The following is a 21,779-nucleotide window of genomic DNA, read 5'->3' as shown; positions in this document are numbered from 1 at the left end:
GGAAAAAGTGTGCCAAATGTATGCTGTGGACCATGGTTAGTGGTAATAGTCTGATGATATTATCTCATCATCTGTAACAAATGTTCTACCATGGTGTGGTGTGTTGATAGAGGGGTGTTGTATGGGAATTCTGCACATATACATGATAGTTTTGTTAAGTTCACAACTTTTGTGATAAAACATATTTTTTAAAAATAATAAGAGTGGGTTGGGGGAAAATATACCAAATATAAGATACAGTTAGTAGTAAGATTTTGACAATATTCTTTCATAATTTGTAACAAATGTCTGACAACAAAGCAAGATGTTGGTGGGTTGATGTATGGGACCCCTGTGTGATGTTATGCATGCTTGCTTTGTAAGTTCACAACTTTTACTATGCACTTATTGTTTATGTATGTTCGCATATAAATGATATAAACACACACACACAAGACAATTGTCCTTGGATGTGACTCTTGATTTTGGTCCATTTGTCCATGTGTCTGTCCTTGTTCTGGGACCACACTCCTTTGATTACTGTAGCTTTGTAATAAGTTTTGTAGCTGGAAAGAGTGAGTCCTCCAACTTTGTTCTTCTTTTTCAAGATTTTTTTTTTCTATTCAGGGCCCCTTCCCCTCTTGCCTTGATGATTGGCTGATTGGGTTTTCCATTTTCCATGAAGAAGATTGTTGGAATTTTTATTTAGATTTAATTGAGTATATAAATTTCTTTGGGTAGTATTGACATCTTAGCAATATTAACTTTTCCGAACTTTGAACATGGGATGTCTTTCTGTTTATTTAGGGCTTCTTTAAAATCTTTCAGCAATTTTTTGTAGTTTTAAGTGCACAAGCCCTTTACATCCTTGGTTAAATTCATTCCTAGATGATTCCTCCAGTAGGTATCGTAAATGGAATTGTTTTCTTGATTTCTTTAGATTGTTCCTTGCTGGTATTCAGAAGTCCCACTGATTTTTGTGCATTGGTCTCATACCCCACCACTTTGCTGAATTTGTTAGCTCGAGTATTTTTCTTGTAGATTCTTTGGGGTTTTCTATATATAGGATCATGCCATCTGTGAACAGGAATAGTTTTACACTGTGATGCTCAGGCCTTGACCGTGTACTTCGAGTGATAACAATCCCTCGTTCCTTTCTTGGTCTTCTGGTTTGCTTTTCTTGGTCTGCAGATCCAGGCGCTTATACTTCCTGCCCTTGGAGAACTTCCTTGGGTTATTTTTCTGAATCTGGTTAATGACCGTAAGAACTTGGGCAATGGATTTGCAGACAACCTGGATCTTGGAGACCTTGGCCACCTCGCTGCCTGTCACTCTGGCAACTTTCAGCTGGGACAGCTCCACCTTCAGGTCATCTGTTTCAGCAGCTCTTCCTTTTGCTGAGAAGGTCCTTGATTTTAGCCATTGCTCCAAAAGCCACCGCCACCTGCACTGAGAGAAAGAATCTTGGCTCCTTTTGAATCATCGCATATATACCAAACATTAATAAATATATAAATCATTCAATCAATGTCTTGAAATTAACATTTTAAACTGGAATAAAAGAAATTAAATAGTAATACCAATATTTTAAAATTTTCCTTATAATGCCCTTACCAGTCCTTCTCCCACTTCATCTTTTACAAGGTTTTTATCCTATAAAGCATATTGGAGTGAAAGAAGAGCTACATGACTGATGGTATGGAAATTCAATTTGATCCCTAGAAAGAGCCATCCAAAGTCCTGAGGTCCAATCTTATTATGACTATATTTGGAAAATATGCTAAGATTCTTGATGAAACATTTCCTTCAGCAAAGATGTGAAAAATCTGAGATGAAGCATTCCTTTCTTCTGTCACTCTTAAAAATGAGAGAGTGGAGGTTGCTCATGTGACTAGGCACCTCCCTCCCACACGGGAAGCCACGGGTTTGTTCCCAGTGCCTGGTAAAAAGAAGATAAGGAGACACAGAGAGGACACAACAAACAACACAGAGAGCGCAAACAACAAGGTGTGGGGGGACAGAAATAAATAAATCTTGAAAGAAATAAAATAAGAAGCACTGGGGAATGGGAGTGGATGTAGCTCAGCGGTTGAGCCCCTGCTTCCCATGCACAAGGTCCTGAGTTCAATCACCAGTACCTCCTAAAAAAATTAAAAAAAAATAAAAGCCTGCCAATAATTGCACTCCTTTAAAAAATAAAAATAATAAAAGACAGGGAGGAGAAGCGATGTGGCACAACCAGTTGGGCACCCACCTACCACACGGGAGGTCCCAGTTTCTGAGTTTGGTTTACAGTGCTTCCTGAAAAAAGACAGCAGATGCCACAGCAATGAACTAGAGCTAGACGCCATCCTGGCCACAGTGGAGCATATGCCACAAGCCAGGAGATGCCACAGCCCACAGGGAGTAGATGTGGCTCAGGCCATTGGGCACTCGCCTCTCATGCAAGAGGTCCCAGGTTTGGTTCCCCATGCCTCCTGGAGACAGTGAGCAAACAAGGAGCAGGCAGAGGAGAGAACCATCTGGGGGAGGGGGACAATAAATAAAGAAAAATAAAGTAAATAAATAAATCTAAAATAAAGGGAGAAAGAGAGAAATCCCAGAGCAATATTTCCCAAAGCAGAATGGTAGGCATCCATCTGTCAGGCTATATTAAACCAGAAAGAGATTTTACAGTCTCAAGATAGTTTCTTAGTTTACGGGGAATTTACATTTAAAACAGGAATCAGAGTAGGAACATACAGAAATCCAAACAAAACTCACCATTTCCCTCCTCTCTTTTGCAAAAGCTGGTCTCTATTACTTTTCCATAAACAGAGCTAGCGAAAGGCTGGGGTCGAAGTAAAACCCCCATGCTATGACTATTGGGGCTAGAAATGAAGCTTCATAATAGTGTGACTAGTTCAGATTTGCTAAATGGATACCAAAGCTTCCATTCCCATTTATAAACTTTCCCAAGTTTATTTTTCAGATTATTATAGCATATGTTTTTTCCAGAATGGTCTTTATATCCCGTGCATAAGAATCACCAAAGAAGCTTGTTAAAGATTCCCGGGACCCATTCACTGACTGAAAATCTCTGGTATTTGGGGCCCATGAATCTGCATTTTAAAGATCAGACCTGCTGGTTCTCATGCACACCAAAGGTTGTGAGAAATAAACATATGATCTTGGCTTTTTAACCACACTGGGCCTCAGTTTCCCCCTTCTACAAGAGAAAACATTTACTTCATAGTGTGCGAGGCAGGATTCTGAGACATGGGTTTTGAGAGTTCCCTGAGTGGAATGGGGGGAGGTGTCTCATTTTGGGAAGAGAGAATGGATTTCGGGTACCCAAGGACTAAACAGCCTCCTCGTCCCACAAAGCTTGGTTCCTTTTTTAATTCAATACTTCCTCGGCGAATATTGTCTCCGGCCGGCTGCCGTCGGCCCTCGTGTGCTTCAACACTACGTCACTCTCATACCGCTGTCAATCCGACTGCCAAGATGGCGGCCCCCAGGAGCTGGGCTTTATGGATCTTCTACGGCCGCGGGTGGTCGCGGGCGACACGGACCTGCAGGCTTACGGGATTTCGTAGCTCCCGGACCGGGTTCTTTTTCGATGCGCGACTCTTGTCCCAAGAGAAACGTGCAACGGAAACGCACTTCGGGTTTGAAAAGGTGTCGGAGGAGGAGAAGGGGGGCAAAGGTGAAAAGGGCGCGATTGCGGATGGTGGTGGGAGTGGGATCTAATTGTCCGCTCTCTAGGTTCTTTTGCACAACCGAGAGTTGATTTAAAGTCGTTAGTTCCTGTGTACTCTTGACCTCGCAGAGCTAGACACCCCCTCTTTTTAAGCAGAGTATCGCTAAATTCCATCAGTTGACTGCTTGTGATGTTCCAGACAGAATTGTTTCCAGTTCTCATTTCAACTTTCCTATGGTGGGTATTACTATCGCCATTGTTACGTGTGAGAAAATTGAGGCTTAAAGGTTATGCAAGAACTTCCTCAAATTAAGATGCCTAGTAAGTCGCAGAACCAGTATTCCAACCCAGTTTGGTCTGACTCCAGAGCCTTGGATCTTCACCTCTTAGTGAAGGGGGAAGCAATTTTTTATAGAAAGGAAGCAAGGAAACTATTTTCTCTGTGCCAAGTTGCCAAAATTTTCCAAATAGGAATAATAGTAATCCTTTGTTAGAACAGTTCTTGTGAGGATTATAATGATTACTTAATACATTAAAATACTTTGAACAACAGTACCTGGCACTTAGTAGTTGCTAAACAAGTGTTAGATATTGTTGAGCAATTTCTTTGTGTCCAGCATTGTGCCACAGGAGGAAAAGGAAAAGATCTCTTTTTAAACTAATTGTACCATTCAAAATGAAGACGGTATTAAGCCCATTTTACAGATCAGATATAGTGAGGCTCTGGGAGGTCCAATCACCTGACCTAAAACCACCTGGAGGATAAGAGAAAGCGCTTCAATGGGCTTTTTACCCTTTTATAGACTACATTTTATTGCCTCCTGCCATAACCTAATAGAATACATAGCTCTGTTTTAACTCTTTGAACATTAAATTCAAATGATCACTGGAGTGTGAATCCCCAGAAAGCTAGGACAGTGGCTTATTAATTTCTGTATCCTCAGGGCTTGTGATGAAGGGCCTGACAGAGAGTTGGAATTCCATAACTGCTTGTGAGTGAAATAAGGGGAGCCGAGTACAATAGCAAACATCTCTTGAGGACCTGGAACCGTGTTAAATACTTTACATTAATTATTTTATTTTATTTTTAAAGATTTATTTATTTTTCTCCCCTTCCCTGCCTCCCCATTGTCTGCTCTGTTGTGTCATTTGCTTTGTATTCTTTTGTGTCTGCTTGCATTCTCGGCAGCACTGGGAATCTGTCTATTTTTTTGTTGTGTCATCTTGCTACATCAGTTCTCCATGTGTGTGGCACCACTCGTGGGCAGGCTGCGCTTTTTTCGCGTGGGGTGGCTCTCCTTGCGGGGCATACTCCTTGCACGTGGGGCTCCCCTACATGGGGGACACCCCTGCTTGGCATGGCACTCCTAGCATGTGACAGCACAGCACGTGGGCCAGCTCACCACACGGGCCAGGAGGCCCTGAGTTTGAACTCTGGACCTCCTATATGGTAGGCAGACGCTCTTTCAGTCGATCCACATTTGCTTCCCAATTCTTTTATTTTTTTAAAGATTTATTTTATTTATTTATTTCTCCCCACCTGCTCATTGTTTACGCTTCCTGTGTCTGTCTTCCTTGTTTCTTTAGGAGGCACCAGGAGCCAAACCCAGGACCTCCAGTGTGGGAGGGAGGTGCCTAATTGCTTGAGCCACCTTTGCTCCCTGTTTTGTCTCTCATTATGTTTTCCTCCCCGGGTCTCTTGTTGTGTCATCTTGTTGTGTCAGTTTGCTCTGTTGTTTAGGAGGTACCAGAAGCCAAACCAGGGGCCTCCTGTGTGGTAGGCGGGAGCTCAGTCACTTGAGCCACATCTGCTTCCCTACATTAACTCTTACAAATACAGCCCTATGAGTTAGGAACTACTAGCCCTGTTTTACAAATGAGTAAACTGTGAAACAGAGATATTAAGTCACTTGCCCAAGATTCTGCTAATAAGTGGCAGAGTTGGGATTTAAACCCAGGTGGGTTGCTTTCAATGCCCATTCTCTTACCCACTATTTAATAACAATAGTAGTAGCCTAACTTCCGTATTGTGCTTTACAGTATACAACATTTCACACAATGGCAAGCGGAAAGGAGTTACTAATGGAGCTAAATATGACTTCCAGATTTTAAAGATTTATTTATTTTATTTCCCCCCTTCCCCTCCTCCCACCCTGCTGTTTTCGTTCTCTGTGTGGTCTTCTCTTCTCACTTTCCTTCCTTTAGGATTCACTGGGATTCGGTCCTGGAAACCCCTGATGTGGAGAGAGGTTCCCTGTCAGTTCTGCCATCTCAGTTCCTGATTTCTCCTGCTCTTCACCTTGACTTTCCCCTTGTCTCTTTTTTGATGCGTCATCTTGATGCGTGACTCACTTGTGCAGGCACTGGCTCACCATGTGGCCACTCATGAGGGCACTGGCTCACCATGTGGAGCACTCGTGCAGGCACTCACTCACCACACAGGCATGCTTTCTCTTCTTCTTTTTCACCAGGAGGCCCCAGGGATTGAACCCTGTTCCTCCCACATGGTAAGTGGAAGCTCTACCACTTGAGCCACATCCACTTCCCACAGTGATCTTAATCAATGGGAAAAATTACATTTGTTCTGTGACCTTAACCTTTTTTTAAAAAAAAGACTTATTTTTTATTTATTTTTCTCCCCTCCCCTCCTCCCCCCGTTGTCTGCTCCGTGTCCATTCACTGTGTGTTCGTCTGCATTTACTTGTATTATCAGGCAGCACTGGGAAACTGCATCTCTTTTTTGTTGCAGCATCAGCAATCCGTGTGTGTGGCACGCGGGTGGGCTGCACTTTTTTCACGCCAGGCAGCTTTCCTTGCGGGGCGCACTCCTTGTGCTTGGGGCTCCCTCACGCAGGGGTGCCCCTGAGTGGCACAGCACTCCTTGCGTGCAGCAACACTGTGCATGGGCCAGCTCACCACAAGGGTCAGGAGGCCCTGGGTATAGAACCTTGGACCCTCCTGTGGCAGGCGGACTCTCTATCAGTTGAGCCACGTCCACTTACCTGACCTTAACATTTTTTATCACACATTAACAACTCTTAATTTCAGTTATAAATATATGGAAAATGAGAAAAAAAAGTAAAGTGAATATTCATTTAGTACACAGTAATTTATAACATTAGAAATATAGAGAATGAAAGTGTTTTATTTCTTTGTAAAAAGTTACCAAGAATAGTTTGAACAGTGCTTGCCTTCTTGTCATTTAGCTTATAATTTGGAGTAAGCATCTTTTCTATGCTTTTGCAAATTGTTCTACTCCTTTCTAAGTTTCAGTCAACTTCCAACATTTTATCCTTTGAGTTTCAGTGTCATAAAATATCACCAAAAGTTCCTTTAATATGAAATTTTTTTGCTGGTATCTCTTCCTCTGGGACATCTTCATCTGTTTCATCACATCCACATTCCCCATTATGTCAATAAGCTCATTTTCACTAAATTCTTCTGGCTGCACATCTAGAGTCTTCTGAATGGTGCAATGTCAGTTCCCTTTGCTACTTATTCTGTAACACCACTGACTTTCAGTTCTAATTTCACTTGCAGCATTATCACTTTCCTTTTTTGCTTTACTTTCATCTTTGTTTGCAAATTCCCTCTTTCAATTATCCATTTTTGTAAAATGTCCCATATGGGGAGTGGAGGTAGCTTAATTGGTTGAGTTCCTGCTTCCCATGGCAAGGTCCCAGGTTTGTTCCCCTGTACCTCCTTTAAAAAATTAAAATAAAAGAAAAAAAAAAATGACATGTAGGTTTATCACCAGGAGATGAGAAAGCAACATAACTACGTGCTTTGCTCTCTGTGTATGAACTGAATAACTGATGGACAGTGACTATATTAGTCAGCCAAAGGGGTGCTGATGCAAAATACCAGAAATTGGTTGGTTTTTTTAAAGGGTATTTATTGGGAGTAGGAACTTACAGATACCAGGCCATAAAGCGTAAGTTACTTCTCTCACCAAAGTCTGTTTCCACATGTTGGAGCAAGATGGCTGGCAATGTCTGCCAGGGTTTGTCTCTTCTCAGGTCTTGCTTCTCTCTGGGCTCAGCTCCTCTGTTTTCTCCACAAGGTCAGCTATAGACTGTGAGGCTCTCTAGCTTTTCCTCTCTCCACAAGGTCAGCTGTAGACTATCAGGTGAACGGCTCTGTCTCTCTCCCTGGGGTTTCTGCCATGTCTAAGGAGCCGTCCCTATTTCTCTGTGTTCTTCTCCTGGCTCAGGTCCTCTCTTCCTGGAGCTTGTTTCTCTTTTCTCTGTATGCTTGCTTCCCAGGACTCCAGCATCAAATTCCAAATCAAAACTCCTATATCAAAATGCCCTCAACTCTGTCCTTTGCCATGTTTTTTATCTGTGAATCCCCATCCACCAAGGGGTGGGAACTCAACGCCCTAATGACGTGGCCCAATCAAAGCCCCAATCATAACTCAGTCATGCCCAGGTACAGACCACGTTACAAATATAATCCAATATCTATTTTTGGAATTCATAAGCATATCAAACTGCTACAGTGACTAATCACAGACTTTGAAAGAAGTGACGTGATTGGTCCCTGATCATGATACCCCATCTGTTATTTACATAATAAATTGTTCCCTGAAGAGCTAGCAGCAAAGTTTGTACTTGTTGCAGTTACTCATAGTCAAATCAGTATACCCTGGTAAGTGAAATTTGATCATATTGTTGGGGGTTATTTAATTAGATGATGGTAACTTAAATTTGTACACCTAAGAACTCTGTAAAGCGAGCACTGCCTGTACTCAGTTAATTGAGACATAATGTCCTGCAGATACCCAAAAGAATTCAAAAGAAAAGAGCAAGCTTGGAGACCACAGGGTTGAGATTAGGGCTTCAGGATTCAGGATTCTGTAGTTTGCTGACTCAGCATAGGACAGTAATGTTTTGGATCCATACAGTGCATTTCACTTGAGAAACTTGCAGCATCTCCCCTTCTTTACCTAATTCAGCTTTATTTCAGTGACGTAGGAGGCTGGCACTGAAATTCTCATCTTGTGGGCAGAGAAACCAAAGTGCAAATCCATTCAATGTAGCCTATGCTTTATCAGTAAACTATTTCTTTTTTTTAAGATTTATTTATTTTATTTATTTCTCTCCTCTTCCCCCCTGCCCGGTTGTGTCCACTTCTGTTGTTGTCAGCGGCACGGGAATCTGTGTTTCTTTTTGTTGCGTCATCTTGTGTCAGCTCTCTGGGTGTGCAGCACCATTCCTGGGCAGGCTATACTTCCTTTCGTGCTGGGTGGCTGTCCTTATGGGTGCACTCCTTGAGCGTGGGGCTCCCCCACGCAGGGACACCCCTGCTTGGCAGGGCACTCCTTGCGTGCATCAGTGCTGCGCGTGGGCCAGCTCCACACGGGTCCAGGAGGCCTGGGAATTGAACTGCAGACCTCCTGTGTGGTAGACGGACACCCTAACCACTGGGCCAAGTCCGTTTCCCTCAGGAAACTATGCTGAGTGTCTTGGATAGCAGATTCCTTCTGCTTGCAGTTGTCTCAGATTCTACATTCCTTCTTGACCCCATGGAGAATATCCATGAGGACCCTCCATGGTATGACATGGCCTGGATTGACATCTAGCCATCAGTTTGCCCAGCAAATTGTACTGGAGGTTCTTTCAGGAATGGGGTCAGGGATGAGCTGAGGGCTTCCAATCCATTAGTCATGTGTCTTCCTAATGGAGTTTGTCGTCTTTTATTATAGTAATTATTAGAAAAACTTATTCTATTCTTCCCCCTTTGCCTCTTTCAAGGAAACAGAAGTACCTATTTAGAACCAAGTATGTATATGGCATTATTATGAGGCTAGAGTTTCTAGATAATGGTAACATAGACATCAGAAAAAAATTGGATTCTCACATGAAGTACTTTAAAGCCTCTTTTTAAAGAGGGAATGTTAAGGTTTAGATTTGGGCATCAAATTATGACTTAGCTTCACCGTTGCAAAGATAAGCAAATTCAGGCGGAGCGGGGTAGAAAAGTTCTCCCTTTTTCATTTAGGACTTGTCCAAGTTAATCCTGTTAATAACACGATTATGTTGTTTTTCTCCCATGTCAGTGTACCAGGTATTTGAAAGTGTGGCCAAGAAGTATGACGTGATGAATGATATGATGAGTCTTGGTATCCATCGTGTTTGGAAGGATTTGCTGCTCCAGAAGATGCACCCATTTCCTGGGACCCAGCTGCTTGATGTTGCTGGAGGCACAGGTAGTGTTTAGTTTGGTATTGGGTACCACTGAGCATCTTGTACAGAAATCAGTGTCTCTTGTTGGAATGAGTTAGCTCACCTACCATTAGGTTGAAGATAGTAACTGAATATCAATTAAACTTATAACTGCTGAGAAAGGCCTACTTTTTTTTCCCTTTTGACTGAATACCTATCAAAAGCACAGCATATCAGCTTTGTGCTTATGACTTTTCTAAAATACATAGGATTACAAAGTAAAAGGACTGATTTTTGACTCCTGTGATATTTTACCATTTAAATGACTTTTATCTTCTGTTTAACCTTAAACCCACTTTAAGGGAGGCCTTTGATCATTTTACACAAGCTTTCTGGGCAGGCTTTTCTGCCCAAGCCACCCCCACATCAGATAGTAAGAGTTTAATTATATATGGTCCTTTGTTACTTGGTACACACTGAGCATTTGGAGAGAAAATGTCACAGTTTCCTAAAATGCATCTTGGTGATGTTAGTGCCCTGGTTAAATTACAATAGAATAATTAACACGTTTGAAATATGTTCATGGGTAGCTTTGTTGGTGTGGCTCCTCTCTCCAAATGGAAGCTCAGAGGGCAGTAAGTCACCTTGTCTGTGAAGGACAATTCAACAGAATCTATAAAAATCTAATATATATTTTTGATGATTCTGCAATTCCACTTCTAGGTATCATCACTAAAGAAAAACTTGCACGAAGATAAAGGTATAAATATGTTCACTGCATCATTTTTTTTTGTAATAGTGAAAAATTGGAAATAACCTATTCCTGCCTTCAAAAGGAAATTGTTTTAAATTAAAGTGCATGCATACTATTAAACATTATGGAAAAACACACACACAAAAAAAACATGGGACCATTCAAAAGAATGAGGAAAACCTATAAGTACTGATAGAAAGGTCTCCAAAATACAGGAAATGGGAAGGAAAAAAGGCCATATAATGGTGTATATAATATGATCCCTGTTTGTTTTTTTCCAATATGAATATATATCAATGTGTTATACATGTAGGAAAGTGACTAGAGAATACCTAACTGGATGTAGAGTCTGGAAAAACTTAAGGATATATGTTTTTTTGCAAATAGTGCAAAGAAGAAAAAAAGAAAACAGTATTGAAAGAGAGGAAATGTGATCCTGATCCTAGAGATCATTGGTCACAATAATGAAAACCCTTCTGATTTTCAGCTGTAGACTCAAGCCATCGAAAAATTGTGGAAGGCTTAACTATAGCTATAGAATGAACAATAAATGTTACCAGCCTTGTCAATGCAAAAGTACATCTGATGTAATGTGAAAGGGAGTCAAGAGATACTGTCATACTTGATGGAACAAAAAATAAAGTATTGTACTCCAAATTACAAAAGTATATAGGAATAACTATGAAAAGTGATGGACGTATATAGAGAAGACAGGGGCAAGCAGAGTTGGGGGGTGGATGTAGTTTTAAATTTGAAAAATAAAGGAATAGCTGTAACCAACAGAAGAAACAGCTAAAAGAGTTAGAAATGATGGTCCCTGGGAAACTCATCTGGGAGTGAAGTGGGACAGGGCATTATTTCTTTTAACTATATGCTATGTTTATGTTACTTTTTAAAAATTATAAGAAAAAGCCTGGAAGATCACACACCAAGACACACTTGTTTTGTCTGGAGACAGTATGGAGAGGGAGTGTGATTTTCACATTTTATTCTATATAATTAGGTATTGATTTTTTTTTTTGGTATTGATTTTTTATAGTGAGAATCTGCCCATGTATTACCTAAGTGTTTTTTTTCTTAAACTTTTTATTTTGAAATACTTTCACACTTACAGGATAGTTGCAAAAATAATACAAAACCCACACAGAGAACTCCAGCATATACCCAGTTTTGTTCACATTTGCTATATCACTCTATCCATCTGTCAATCCATCAATCCATCTATCTATCTACCTGTCTATTATCTAAACATTTGAGATAGGTCATATACATCATGCTCCTTGAACACATAACACGTCCATGTACATTTCCTAAGAACAAGGATATTCATTTATATAACTACCTTAAGTACAGTTATCAAATTCAAGAAGTTTAACATTGATATAAAATTTACAGTCTATAATCTAGGTTTTTCGTATGTCCCAATAATGTCCTTTTGGGCCTTTGCTTCTCCATTATTAGATCCAGTACAGGATTGTGTCTTATATTTGTCATTGTCTCTTTAGTTCTACTTTTTTTTTTTTTAATTGTGGAAACATATATACAACATGAGTTTTTCCATCTCAACCCAAACATTCCATTCAGTGGGATTAATCACATTCACAAAGTTGCAGTGCCTTCACCACCATTCATTATCACAACTATCTGGATCATCACCCCAAACAGAAACCTTGCATCTACTATGCATTAAATCCCCACTTCTACCCTCAACCCCTGGTAATCAGTACTGTACTTTCTGTCTCTGAATTTGCATATTCTATTTATTTCATGTACTTGGAATCATACAATACATGTACCTCTAGGTCTGATTTATTTCATTCAACATGGTGTTTTCAAGGTTCATCCATGTTGTAGTATGTATCAGAACTTTATTACTTTTTATGGCTGAATTATTTTCCGCTGTATGTATAGACCACATTTTGTCTATACATTCATCTGATGATAGACACTTGGGTTGCTTTCACCTTTTGGCAATTATGAATAATGCTGCTGTGAACATGGGTGTAAAGTCCATTCTTTCAGTTCTTTTGGGTGTATATCTAGAAGTGGGATTGCCAGGCATAGGGTAAGTCTACGTTTAACTTTCTGAGGAACCACAACTTTTCACACTGGCTGTACCATTTTACATTCTCACCAAAAATGCATGAATTTCCTAATTCTTCACATCTTCACCAGCACTTTTTATTTTCCATTTTTAAAATAATAGACATTCTAGAGGTTATGAGGTGGTATCACCTTGTGGTTTTGATTTGCGTTTCCCTAATAGTTAATGATGCTGAACATCTTGTCCTGTGTTTATTGGCTGTTTGTATAATTTCTCTGGGAGAAATGCCCGTTTTTCAGTTGGAATGTTTATATTTTTGTTGTTGAGCTGTAGGAGTTCTTTATGGATCTTACACAATTTTTCAAAAGGTGTTTAAAGGATCTTGGAAGTTAAAGTGTTACTGTTAAAAAAAAAATCAGTGTTGTGATGAGTAGAAACTTCAGTTTTTATACATTCATCAACTCTTGTACCTTTATACCTTTATTGCTCTTTTTTGAGTTTAGGAAATGCTGTCTTTTGTTTTTGCTGGTTTGTGTGGGTTTTTTTTTTTTTTTGCATCTTTCCTCCTGTTGGCTTCCCACAGGTGACATTGCATTCCGGTTCCTTAATTATGTTCAGGCACAATATCAGGGAAAACAGAAGAGGCAGTTAAAGGCCCAACAAAATTTGTCCTGGGAAGAAATTGCTAGAAACTACCAGAATGAAGAGAATTCCTTGGGTGGTTCCCATGTCATGGTCTGTGACATCAACAAGGAGATGCTAAAAGTTGGAAAGCAGAAAGCCCATGCTCAAGGATACAAAGCTGGTAAGTCCACCAAAAGTAGAATCAGAGGACGTGTTTGTGTGTTTATAAAATACATCAGAATATATAAAGAATAATGACATGCTTCATTTTCCCGATTTGAGACACTTATAGGCAGGTATTGAAGTTAATTTGTTTGGCACAGTCTGGTTAACGTGCTGTTATTTGCATTAGTTCAGCAAACCAGTAAGTTATAGTACCAGCTTCATATAACAGGGACGATAAAGCCCAAAGAGGTTAAGTATCTTACTCAAGTCACAAAGGTTTTAAATGGCAGATCCCAATTGGAACTAAATCTTTGGATCTCAGCTCTTGAGCCCTGAGACAGAAGTTTTGCTTTCAATTCTCAGCAGCTCCCAGATGACCCTGTGCTAGGAGGTTCAATTGATGTGGAAGCTGAGCAGATGCACCATTTGGGTCTCCCATAAAGAAAGAACTTGCTGTTCTGTTTGGCCGTAAGGAGTGTAGTTAGCTGACAGCCTCTAGCCTTAGCACTCCAGATCTGCCTCTGCTTTTAAGCCAAGGGCAGGCTCTTCCCTAGCGGCCCACAGCCAGTGACTGAGTACTGGATCTGGACATTTCCCATGCAGGACCCTGAATAGGCAGTCTTTGCTATGGCCCTCCCTGTTAAGTAGGCTGAGATTTAATCAGTTCTACATTGCATCTAAAGGCTTTCCCTGCCCAGTCTTGCTTCCTCTTCCTTTTTTTTTTTTTTTTTTTTTAAAGATTTATTTATTTATTTAATTTCCCCCCCTCCCCTGGTTGTCTGTTCTTGGTGTCTATTTGCTGCGTCTTGTTTCTTTGTCCGCTTCTGTTGTCATCAGCGGCACGGGAAGTGTGGGCGGCGCCATTCCTGGGCAGGCTGCTCTTTCTTTTCACGCTGGGCGGCTTTCCTCACGGGCACACTCCTTGCGCGTGGGGCTCCCCCACGCGGGGGACACCCTGCGTGGCAGGGCACTCCTTGTGCGCATCAGCACTGCGCATGGCCAGCTCCACAAGGGTCAAGGAGGCCGGGGTTTGAACCGCGGACCTCCCATATGGTAGACGGACGCCCTAACCACTGGGCCAAAGTCCGTTTCCCAGCTTCCTCTTCCTTTTTTTATCTTTCCTTTTGCACTCCTACTGCCAGCTCAGCTTTTACTTCTCGAAGGACCTGTTTCCCTTACACAGTCCTCTGAATAGCAGATAGGATGTGACTGCATGTCTCTAGGAGGGAGCCCAGTGCAAGCTCAAAGTGTTCAGGATGCTTTGTATGCTTTAAAAATTTTTAATTGTTCCAGCTGAGGACCATCCTGGCCCCTTTTCAATTACACAAATAATATATCTTAATATAAGAAAGGTCATTTAGAAGGTTTTTTCTCTATAACTTTTGTAATTTTTCATGGACTAATCTCTTGCCAAGCTTTAAACCAGGGATTCTTGCTAATCTCGGCTATTTAACTGTTTCAGAGAATCGATGAAATCCCCTGAATTAAATGCAAAAAAAAAGTAATTTGAACTTTTGGCTTCCTGTTTAATATTTTAGAATACTTTGCCCAACATTTTCTCAAGTTCTCAAGTAAAATGAATGATCCAGGAATCTGCACCATGTTTATCCAACTTTTCAAAGCCGCAAGTTCACCAAGCACTATAGGCGGCCATTTTGAGAGACTTTGCTATGCAACAACAAAAAATAATGTCCCTCCGGTCAGCTTCGGCATTCTCCTCTCCCTGATCCCACCCTCTAACTTTAACTCCATTCCTCCTCCTCCTACTTCTAGAAGGAACTGCCTAGAAGGGGCCCACTGGCCCCCAAGTTGAAGGACTCTTTTGTTAACCATAGATGCTGATTAGAGGGCAGTCACTGGTGCTTGTAGACAAAGGCACTGTGTTTCCTTACTCCTACTGAAAAGAGCATGTTTCCCTTCTCTGAATCTCAGTCATAAAGATTAGAGAACAAAGGTGCAGAAATGATAGGTGACATTCCGTCTCTGGAATCCATCTTTTCCATAGCTCGGCTTGCCTTTCTAGACGTGCTCTCTTAACCATCAGGACAATTCTGCCTGCAGGAAATTATTAAGCACTGCATTGTACAGTTTCCTTTCTCTTTCCCCTTGGCTTTATCAATCTCCAAAACACACCTTTCCAGAAAAAAAAAAAGCCTGTAAAAATATTGAAACTAAACGGGAGGATTCTAGAAATTATTTAATACATGTAAAGTTAGTGTGTAAAAGCATTTTTCTGTGTAGCACTGTCTGTGTTGCCTCTCCAAATGGAAACTCTGAGGACAGGACCCTTAAAAAATTTATTTGACAGATTATTAAAGTGATGTATTTGAGTGATGTAACCAGTAACCAATTGATCTTTCATTTTTTTCCTATTTTGCATGCAGCACATTCTGACATACTTATTTGTAAGTTTTTGCATGCATCACTAATTTTTTTTTTTTTTTTTTTTACTGTTCAACTTTAGGCAAGGGTTTAAACTCTCAGGCATTATTACCTTATCTGTAAATAACAACCACCTCACAGCAGGAGACAGTATGCCATAGTTGTTCATGTACTAGTCACTTGCTTAAAGTTGGGCTCTGGGATATAGCTGCCTAAGTTCCAGTCCAGTCCACCTGAATGACCTTGGGCAAGATGCTTTTACCTTCCTGGTACTCAATTTGCTCCCTGATATGTGAAGACAATAGTAATAACTGTCTCATAGAGCAGGCATGAAGTTTGTTTTAAATCAATTTTATTGATACATATAAATAAAGCATACAGTCCATCCAGGCATGAGGATTTGATGGGATAATATATGTAAAAAGGCATGTAAAATGATAGCACAGACCCTGCCATGTGGTAAGGGCTCAGGAAGTGGTAGCTATGGTAATGATGTCAGTGTTGTCCTTTAAGAATCAAATAGCTGGCTCAAAGAGTAGAGTGTTATATAATAAAGAACTTGGCTGGTCTTTATCCCTAGTTCCTAGGGAAGGAACTTCTGTAGCTTGGAATTTTCCAGTGACAGGTGCTTCTTTTATTATCTATGTTGGGCCTGAGACTATACCTGATAGTCCATATGCTAAGCGATAAGAAGGTGGGTCTAGCCATACTGGTCATCTTAGGGTGAGGGCAGCCATTCCAAAGGATAAATCATGTGATTAGGAGTTTGAGGCTTTGAGCCAGTCATGCCAGAGGAACCTTTGGAATGGGGGGAGACTGCAGATTGAGTTTAATCTCATTGGTATTGATTCCATTAATCAGGCCTGTGTAATGAGACCCAGTGATGAAGCTGGAATTAGACAGTGCAGTCCCAGGACCTGGGCTATTAAACACAGTGCTCTGTATAAAACACTTAGTTGGATAAAAACTGCACCTGATAGCTTGAGGGTAGGCATGACTGAGTAAATATCAGGTTTTACTCTGAGAGCCTTGGGGGAAGGACTCAGATCCTGCTAAGCTCCAAGGACATCAACTTCAAATTTATAGGATTGGAGGCCCTCTTGAAGGCAGTGGCAGGAATCCAATGGAGAGGGCAGGATTCTGAAGCACCTGGGTGCAGAGGATATGGCACCCAGACCAAGACCCAGAACTGATTTTCTCTTTCAGGACTTGCTTGGGTCTTGGGAGATGCTGAAGAACTGCCCTTTGACGACAACAAGTTTGATGTTTACACCATTGCTTTTGGGATCCGGAATGTCACACACATCGATCTGGTACAAATGGCTTCATCCTCGGCTTTTGTGACTCTCAGGATATTAGTTCTTCTGGAATGGATCCACAGTAGATGAGAAACGAGGGAGAGATTCTTTTCCAGGCCCAGCTCTTGAGTGGAATGAATGGAATGACTGTTTCAGGCTTAGGGGTCTCAGTCCTTCTAAGTTGCTATTCTTCCTGGTCATGTAATTGCAAAAAAAAAAAAAAAAAAGACCAAAACTGCAGAGCCTAGAAGCCTCTGTTGCTTGGGTTGGTGTTTACATCTTTGAGACTGTATTACTCTGATATGTCATCTGTTTCCTCTCCCTTGCAAAGCTCTCTTACCCTGTGAGTTTATAGATTAGAGACATATCAGAGGCCGGAGTTATCTGATGCAGAAAAAGGTATTCAAACTCTATTTTGGCAGAAGATAGCTATATTCATGGTACCTCTATAGGAAGAAAGGAATATTCAGCTCTTAATCTGATGTAGCTCTTTATTTTTACATTAACATTCTATTCAGAATATTTGAAGACCATGTACAAGGCATCCCATTTATTCCTGTGAACTCCAGTTCTCTGGTTCCTCTGCTTTGGAACATCCTTTATGATGCTCTTTAGTTTCTTTGTTGGTTTAATTTTTTATTTTTACGAGTTTTCAGGGATTGAACCCAGGACTTGTACATGCAAAGCAGGCATGCAAAGCAGGCACTGAACTATACCTGCTCCTCTTTAGCTTGGTTTTTTATTTCTTATACTGTGTATACCAGTTTATTCTTTTAAAAAAAATTTTTGAATGGGTTCAAAAAGTACAAAAGGGTATATCATGAAAGTCCCCTCCCTACTTTGTCTCCCAACCACTCAGCACCTCCTCTCTGTAGACAATCACCAGTTTCTTGTGTATCTTTGCAAAAATGTTTTGTACATATTAAGTGTATTTATCCTTTTTTCTTTTTTTTAAAGAAATTAGCACACTAAACATTTTTCCAGGTGCTTTTCTTCCCTTAAAAATATATCTTAGAGATTTTCCCACATCAGTGCATAAAGAGCAGTGCCACCTCCTTTTTGTAATAGTTGTATAGATTCTATTTGTATAGAGATTCTGTAATTTAACCAGTCTCTCATAATGGTTAAATTAAGGTGCTTCAAATCTTGTGCTGTTCAAACAGTACTGCAGTGAGTAACCCATATATATGTCATTTCCACAATTAGAAGCATTTCTGTAAGATGTATTCCTAGAAGAGAAATTGCTAGATCAATAAAGATATCCATTGTAATTTTGGTAGATGATTCTAAAATTGCCCTCGTGGAAGTTGTACCAGTTTAGATTATTCCAAGTAATCTCGGGGTCTTGTGCTGTAGAATGCCTATCAAATTTAGAATATGGCCTGGTTATTTCTGCTGTTATAGCTTCCCAGCTGAGAGTGAACAAAAATCTCTGGGAAATGGTAACTTTTATAATGACCACAGAAGCTAAAGGTGTCTCAGCCTCAGAGTTGAGTGAGGTCAAATGACGAATATCCTGTTGTTTCTTGTCTCATTCAGGCACTCCAGGAGGCCCATCGGGTTCTGAAACAAGGAGGACGGTTTCTCTGTTTAGAGTTTAGCCAAGTGAACAATCCCCTGCTATCCAGGTTGGAATTAACAGGTTTTATTCTTACTGTCTGGCTAAGGGTTTTCCACACCAAAATGGAAAGAAAATAGCCAGTAAGCTTTGCACTCTCGCACTTCATAGTTCAGAGTCCCTAAGGGATGCTGCCACTTCAGACCCCAGCCAGTTCTGAATGACAACACCTAGTATGGACGAATCACAAACCAAGAACCAGTGGCTCAGGTCAGGCCACATATGTATTCTGTTTGACTCACATCCTATTTTAAAAAATTGACTGAGTGGTCTATATTTAAAAATCAGGAAATTTTGCATAAAAATCTGATTTCCAGCTTCACTAAGAAACCAGACTGCATAGCAGCCCTGCTTAGGCCCATATTCCCACTCCCTTTTGCTCTTCCCCCTAGTTCCCTTCACCTATTTTGGGCACTTGCTTGGCCTCTAAAGGCACTTGAGTTTGTGACCCCAGGCTTAGACCTTCTTGCATATCCAGGGAAGAAATTGGGGCACATTCTAATCTTAATCTTTTGCTTTTTGTTTAGGCTTTATGATCTATATAGCTTCCAGGTCATTCCTGTCCTAGGAGAGGTCATTGCAGGAGACTGGAAGTCCTACCAGTACCTTGTAGAGAGCATCCGACGGTTCCCATCCCAGGTACAAAACCTCAGGTTATAAAAGAGACCCTGAAATGGAAATCCAGGCATTCCTTGCTGTACTTTCCTTGTGTTGTAGGAGGAGTTCAAGGAGATGATAGAAGATGCAGGTTTTCAGAAAGTGACCTATGAAAGTCTAACATCAGGCATCGTGGCCATTCATTCTGGCTTCAAACTGTAATTCCCTTCCGATCCTGTGTGAACCAGTTACATCCTGATGAAAGCCTGAAACTGAAGGATAATCTGGCTGAGACCAGCAGCAGATAATCTCTTCATAAGGATATGTGCCATGGACTCATGTTCTGAACTGCCCAACCTCAGAGTGAAATTCCTTTCACTTTATTGCAGCTTCCATTAGGAGCTGCTTCAGGCTTTCTCCTAGGGGTATATGGTCTGTTTTTTTCTTTTCTTTTTTTTTGATAAATTATCAGTAATCTTTCTTGGCTGTGCAATGTGTGATTAAGGTAAAAAACAAACAAAAATAACCTAGCACTAAGGCTCAGGTTTTAAATGCATTTGTAGCTTCTCTGTCAGTATTGCTTTTCAGAGGGATAACAAAGCATTTGAATCCAATGATTGACCCAGAACACTCCTATTCCTGAGTCAGTTATTCACCTGAGTCTGGGGACAAAGTCTACGACCCAAGTTAGAGGGCTAACTACTAAAGTCATGTGCTGAATTAGTAAAGGAGTTTATGATTTCTGTGGTATTTGTCACTTTTTTTCTTGGGGAAAGGGGGAAGATACAGTATTTTTCAGTTCTCTTAATCCAAAAGCCACTATTAGTATTCTCAACTGCTGTCATAAGAAAACTCACTAAATACTTGTTGAAAGAATGTACCAGCAAACTCCTGCTTTTATGTCTTATACAGGGAGCTTCTTTGTCAGAATACATTTGGAAGAAGGAAAAAACTAGCCTAAAATCAGGCAGTCTTCTTTATTTAGTACACTCCACTGTTTGATGTTAAAATGAGGCCATAAATATTTTAAGGACGGATGTAATTTAAGGTTTTTGAGGGGCTTTGCTAAGAAATTGTAGAAATCCATCTGTGACTTGGCTAGCAGTTTGTTACTTGTAATTGCAAGTGCTTGGGATCTGCTGCAGCTTGACGCAGCACAGTAGGGGTCATTTATCTTTACTCACAAGGTCGTGCCCTGTCACTGAAGAGCTTCAAGATAGAGCCACCTATATACAGCTACCTCAAAGGGCAGCAGTTTTATAAAATGTTCAATTAAGCCTTTGAAAACCTTTATATTTTATTTTCAGTCAGCTGGAACCTAGTGGCTTTTGAGTTAATAGAAAGGAGCAGGCACTGGAAGGAACTTTATAAACCATCAGTCTAGTCTTATTCTTCATGGCAACATGGTTTTCTCACACTTCAATAAAAAAATATAAAAGCTGCCATATCCTGACAGTAGGTATGGGCCACATCAAATTGGAATCCCTAATGTCCTGCTGTATTGACTTTAATCAGCTCTAGGGCCTGTGCTGAAGACAGATCATATTTTTGAAGTAGGGCCACTTAAGTTGATAACAGCTCAGAAGGCCAAATAAGATACAGCCAAGTCACAAAGAGCAAAAGTGACAAACTCTTGTGGGACATTACTAGTCTATCTACACAGACTTAAACTACCCCAACTGCAGACTCCTGTTCCAAAGTAGTACCTTATTCTTTCCTGCAAAGACTGTAAAGGAAAAACTCCCATTTTAACTGCCACAAAAAACAGAAACAAATCATTGCCCTTCTACCCTGAAACTTTCCAAGCTAGTTCTAATAGATATAGCTTCACTAGCACCTCTCAAGCCAGTTTTGGTAAATAATGTCAAGAAACATAAGGACCTAATGCTGCTCTTGAAATGGAGTCATCAGCTATCAACAAAAGCAGGCACTTTTGTGTAGGGGTAGCTTGGCTACTCAGAAATACAGTATGTTTTCTAGACCCAAGATCTAAAACAAAAGGCCTTGTGTGACAACTCATGTGAACACTGTGAAAATAATGTAGAGAAAATAGCAAGCCACGACCTTTCAATCTCCCAAGATGAGTGTGGGTTGTTTCTGCCTCTGGCATATTTCCTTTCCACCTACAAAAGCTAAGTCTCCCACATTTGCCTTTCTTCACAGAAGACTCAAGTCTTCCTAAACTTGAGAGCAGGGAATCCTTAATGAAGGTCCTTTATCCACACCTTTGATTGGGTCTTTAATAAAGGATAGCAGAGCAGGTTAAATAAATTCCTACAAAGACTGCTAGAACTGCACTGGATGCTGCCACTCATTAACTCCCATTTACCTTTTAATACCATCTTCAATCTCCAGTGCATCCTTTGGGAGTAGGGAGAATGAGAGTCCAGCAAAGCATTCTCTCGACCTTGTAGAAATCTTTATCTGAGGCCTAAAGCCCAGGACATTTTATAGTTAACAGCTTTTAAC

The 21,779-nt window shown here is 40.6% G+C and overlaps 2 protein-coding genes across 2 annotated transcripts; one reads left to right on the top strand and one right to left on the bottom strand.

Moving 5' to 3' along the window:
• Positions 1 to 1,074: 1,074 nt before the first annotated feature.
• Positions 1,075 to 1,613, bottom strand: LOC131274441 (large ribosomal subunit protein uL29-like). The gene is made up of 2 exons (XM_071209666.1): positions 1,594 to 1,613; positions 1,075 to 1,423 (listed from the first exon to the last, which is right to left on the bottom strand). Exons 1-2 carry the CDS (start codon positions 1,611 to 1,613, stop codon positions 1,075 to 1,077), a joined length of 369 nt encoding a protein of 122 aa, XP_071065767.1.
• A 1,833-nt stretch (positions 1,614 to 3,446) lies between these two features.
• Positions 3,447 to 20,053, top strand: COQ5 (coenzyme Q5, methyltransferase). The gene is made up of 7 exons (XM_004464655.4): positions 3,447 to 3,667; positions 9,723 to 9,872; positions 13,210 to 13,431; positions 17,004 to 17,110; positions 18,635 to 18,723; positions 19,241 to 19,352; positions 19,431 to 20,053. Exons 1-7 carry the CDS (start codon positions 3,466 to 3,468, stop codon positions 19,530 to 19,532), a joined length of 984 nt encoding a protein of 327 aa, XP_004464712.1. The 5' UTR covers positions 3,447 to 3,465; the 3' UTR covers positions 19,533 to 20,053.
• Positions 20,054 to 21,779: the final 1,726 nt, after the last annotated feature.

The sequence above is a fragment of the Dasypus novemcinctus genome, chromosome 19 (assembly GCF_030445035.2).
Source record: "Dasypus novemcinctus isolate mDasNov1 chromosome 19, mDasNov1.1.hap2, whole genome shotgun sequence".
Classification (NCBI taxonomy): domain Eukaryota; kingdom Metazoa; phylum Chordata; class Mammalia; order Cingulata; family Dasypodidae; genus Dasypus; species Dasypus novemcinctus.
Note: the sequence above shows the minus strand (reverse complement) of the source record. Positions and strands in the feature narration are given on the sequence as shown.

Bases quoted from the DNA above. Each gene is read 5' to 3' on its own strand.
- LOC131274441 (XM_071209666.1), bottom strand. From the start codon at position 1,613: ATGAAGTGGGAGAAGGACTG. The intron at 1,424-1,593 runs GTAAGGGCATTA...CTCTCAGTGCAG, and splicing joins ATGAAGTGGGAGAAGGACTG to GTGGCGGTGGCTTTTGGAGC.
- COQ5 (XM_004464655.4), top strand. From the start codon at position 3,466: ATGGCGGCCCCCAGGAGCTGGGCTTTATGGATCTTCTACGGCCGCGGG. The intron at 3,668-9,722 runs GTGAAAAGGGCG...CTCCCATGTCAG, and splicing joins GGAGGAGAAGGGGGGCAAAG to TGTACCAGGTATTTGAAAGT. The intron at 17,111-18,634 runs GTACAAATGGCT...TGTCTCATTCAG, and splicing joins ATGTCACACACATCGATCTG to GCACTCCAGGAGGCCCATCG.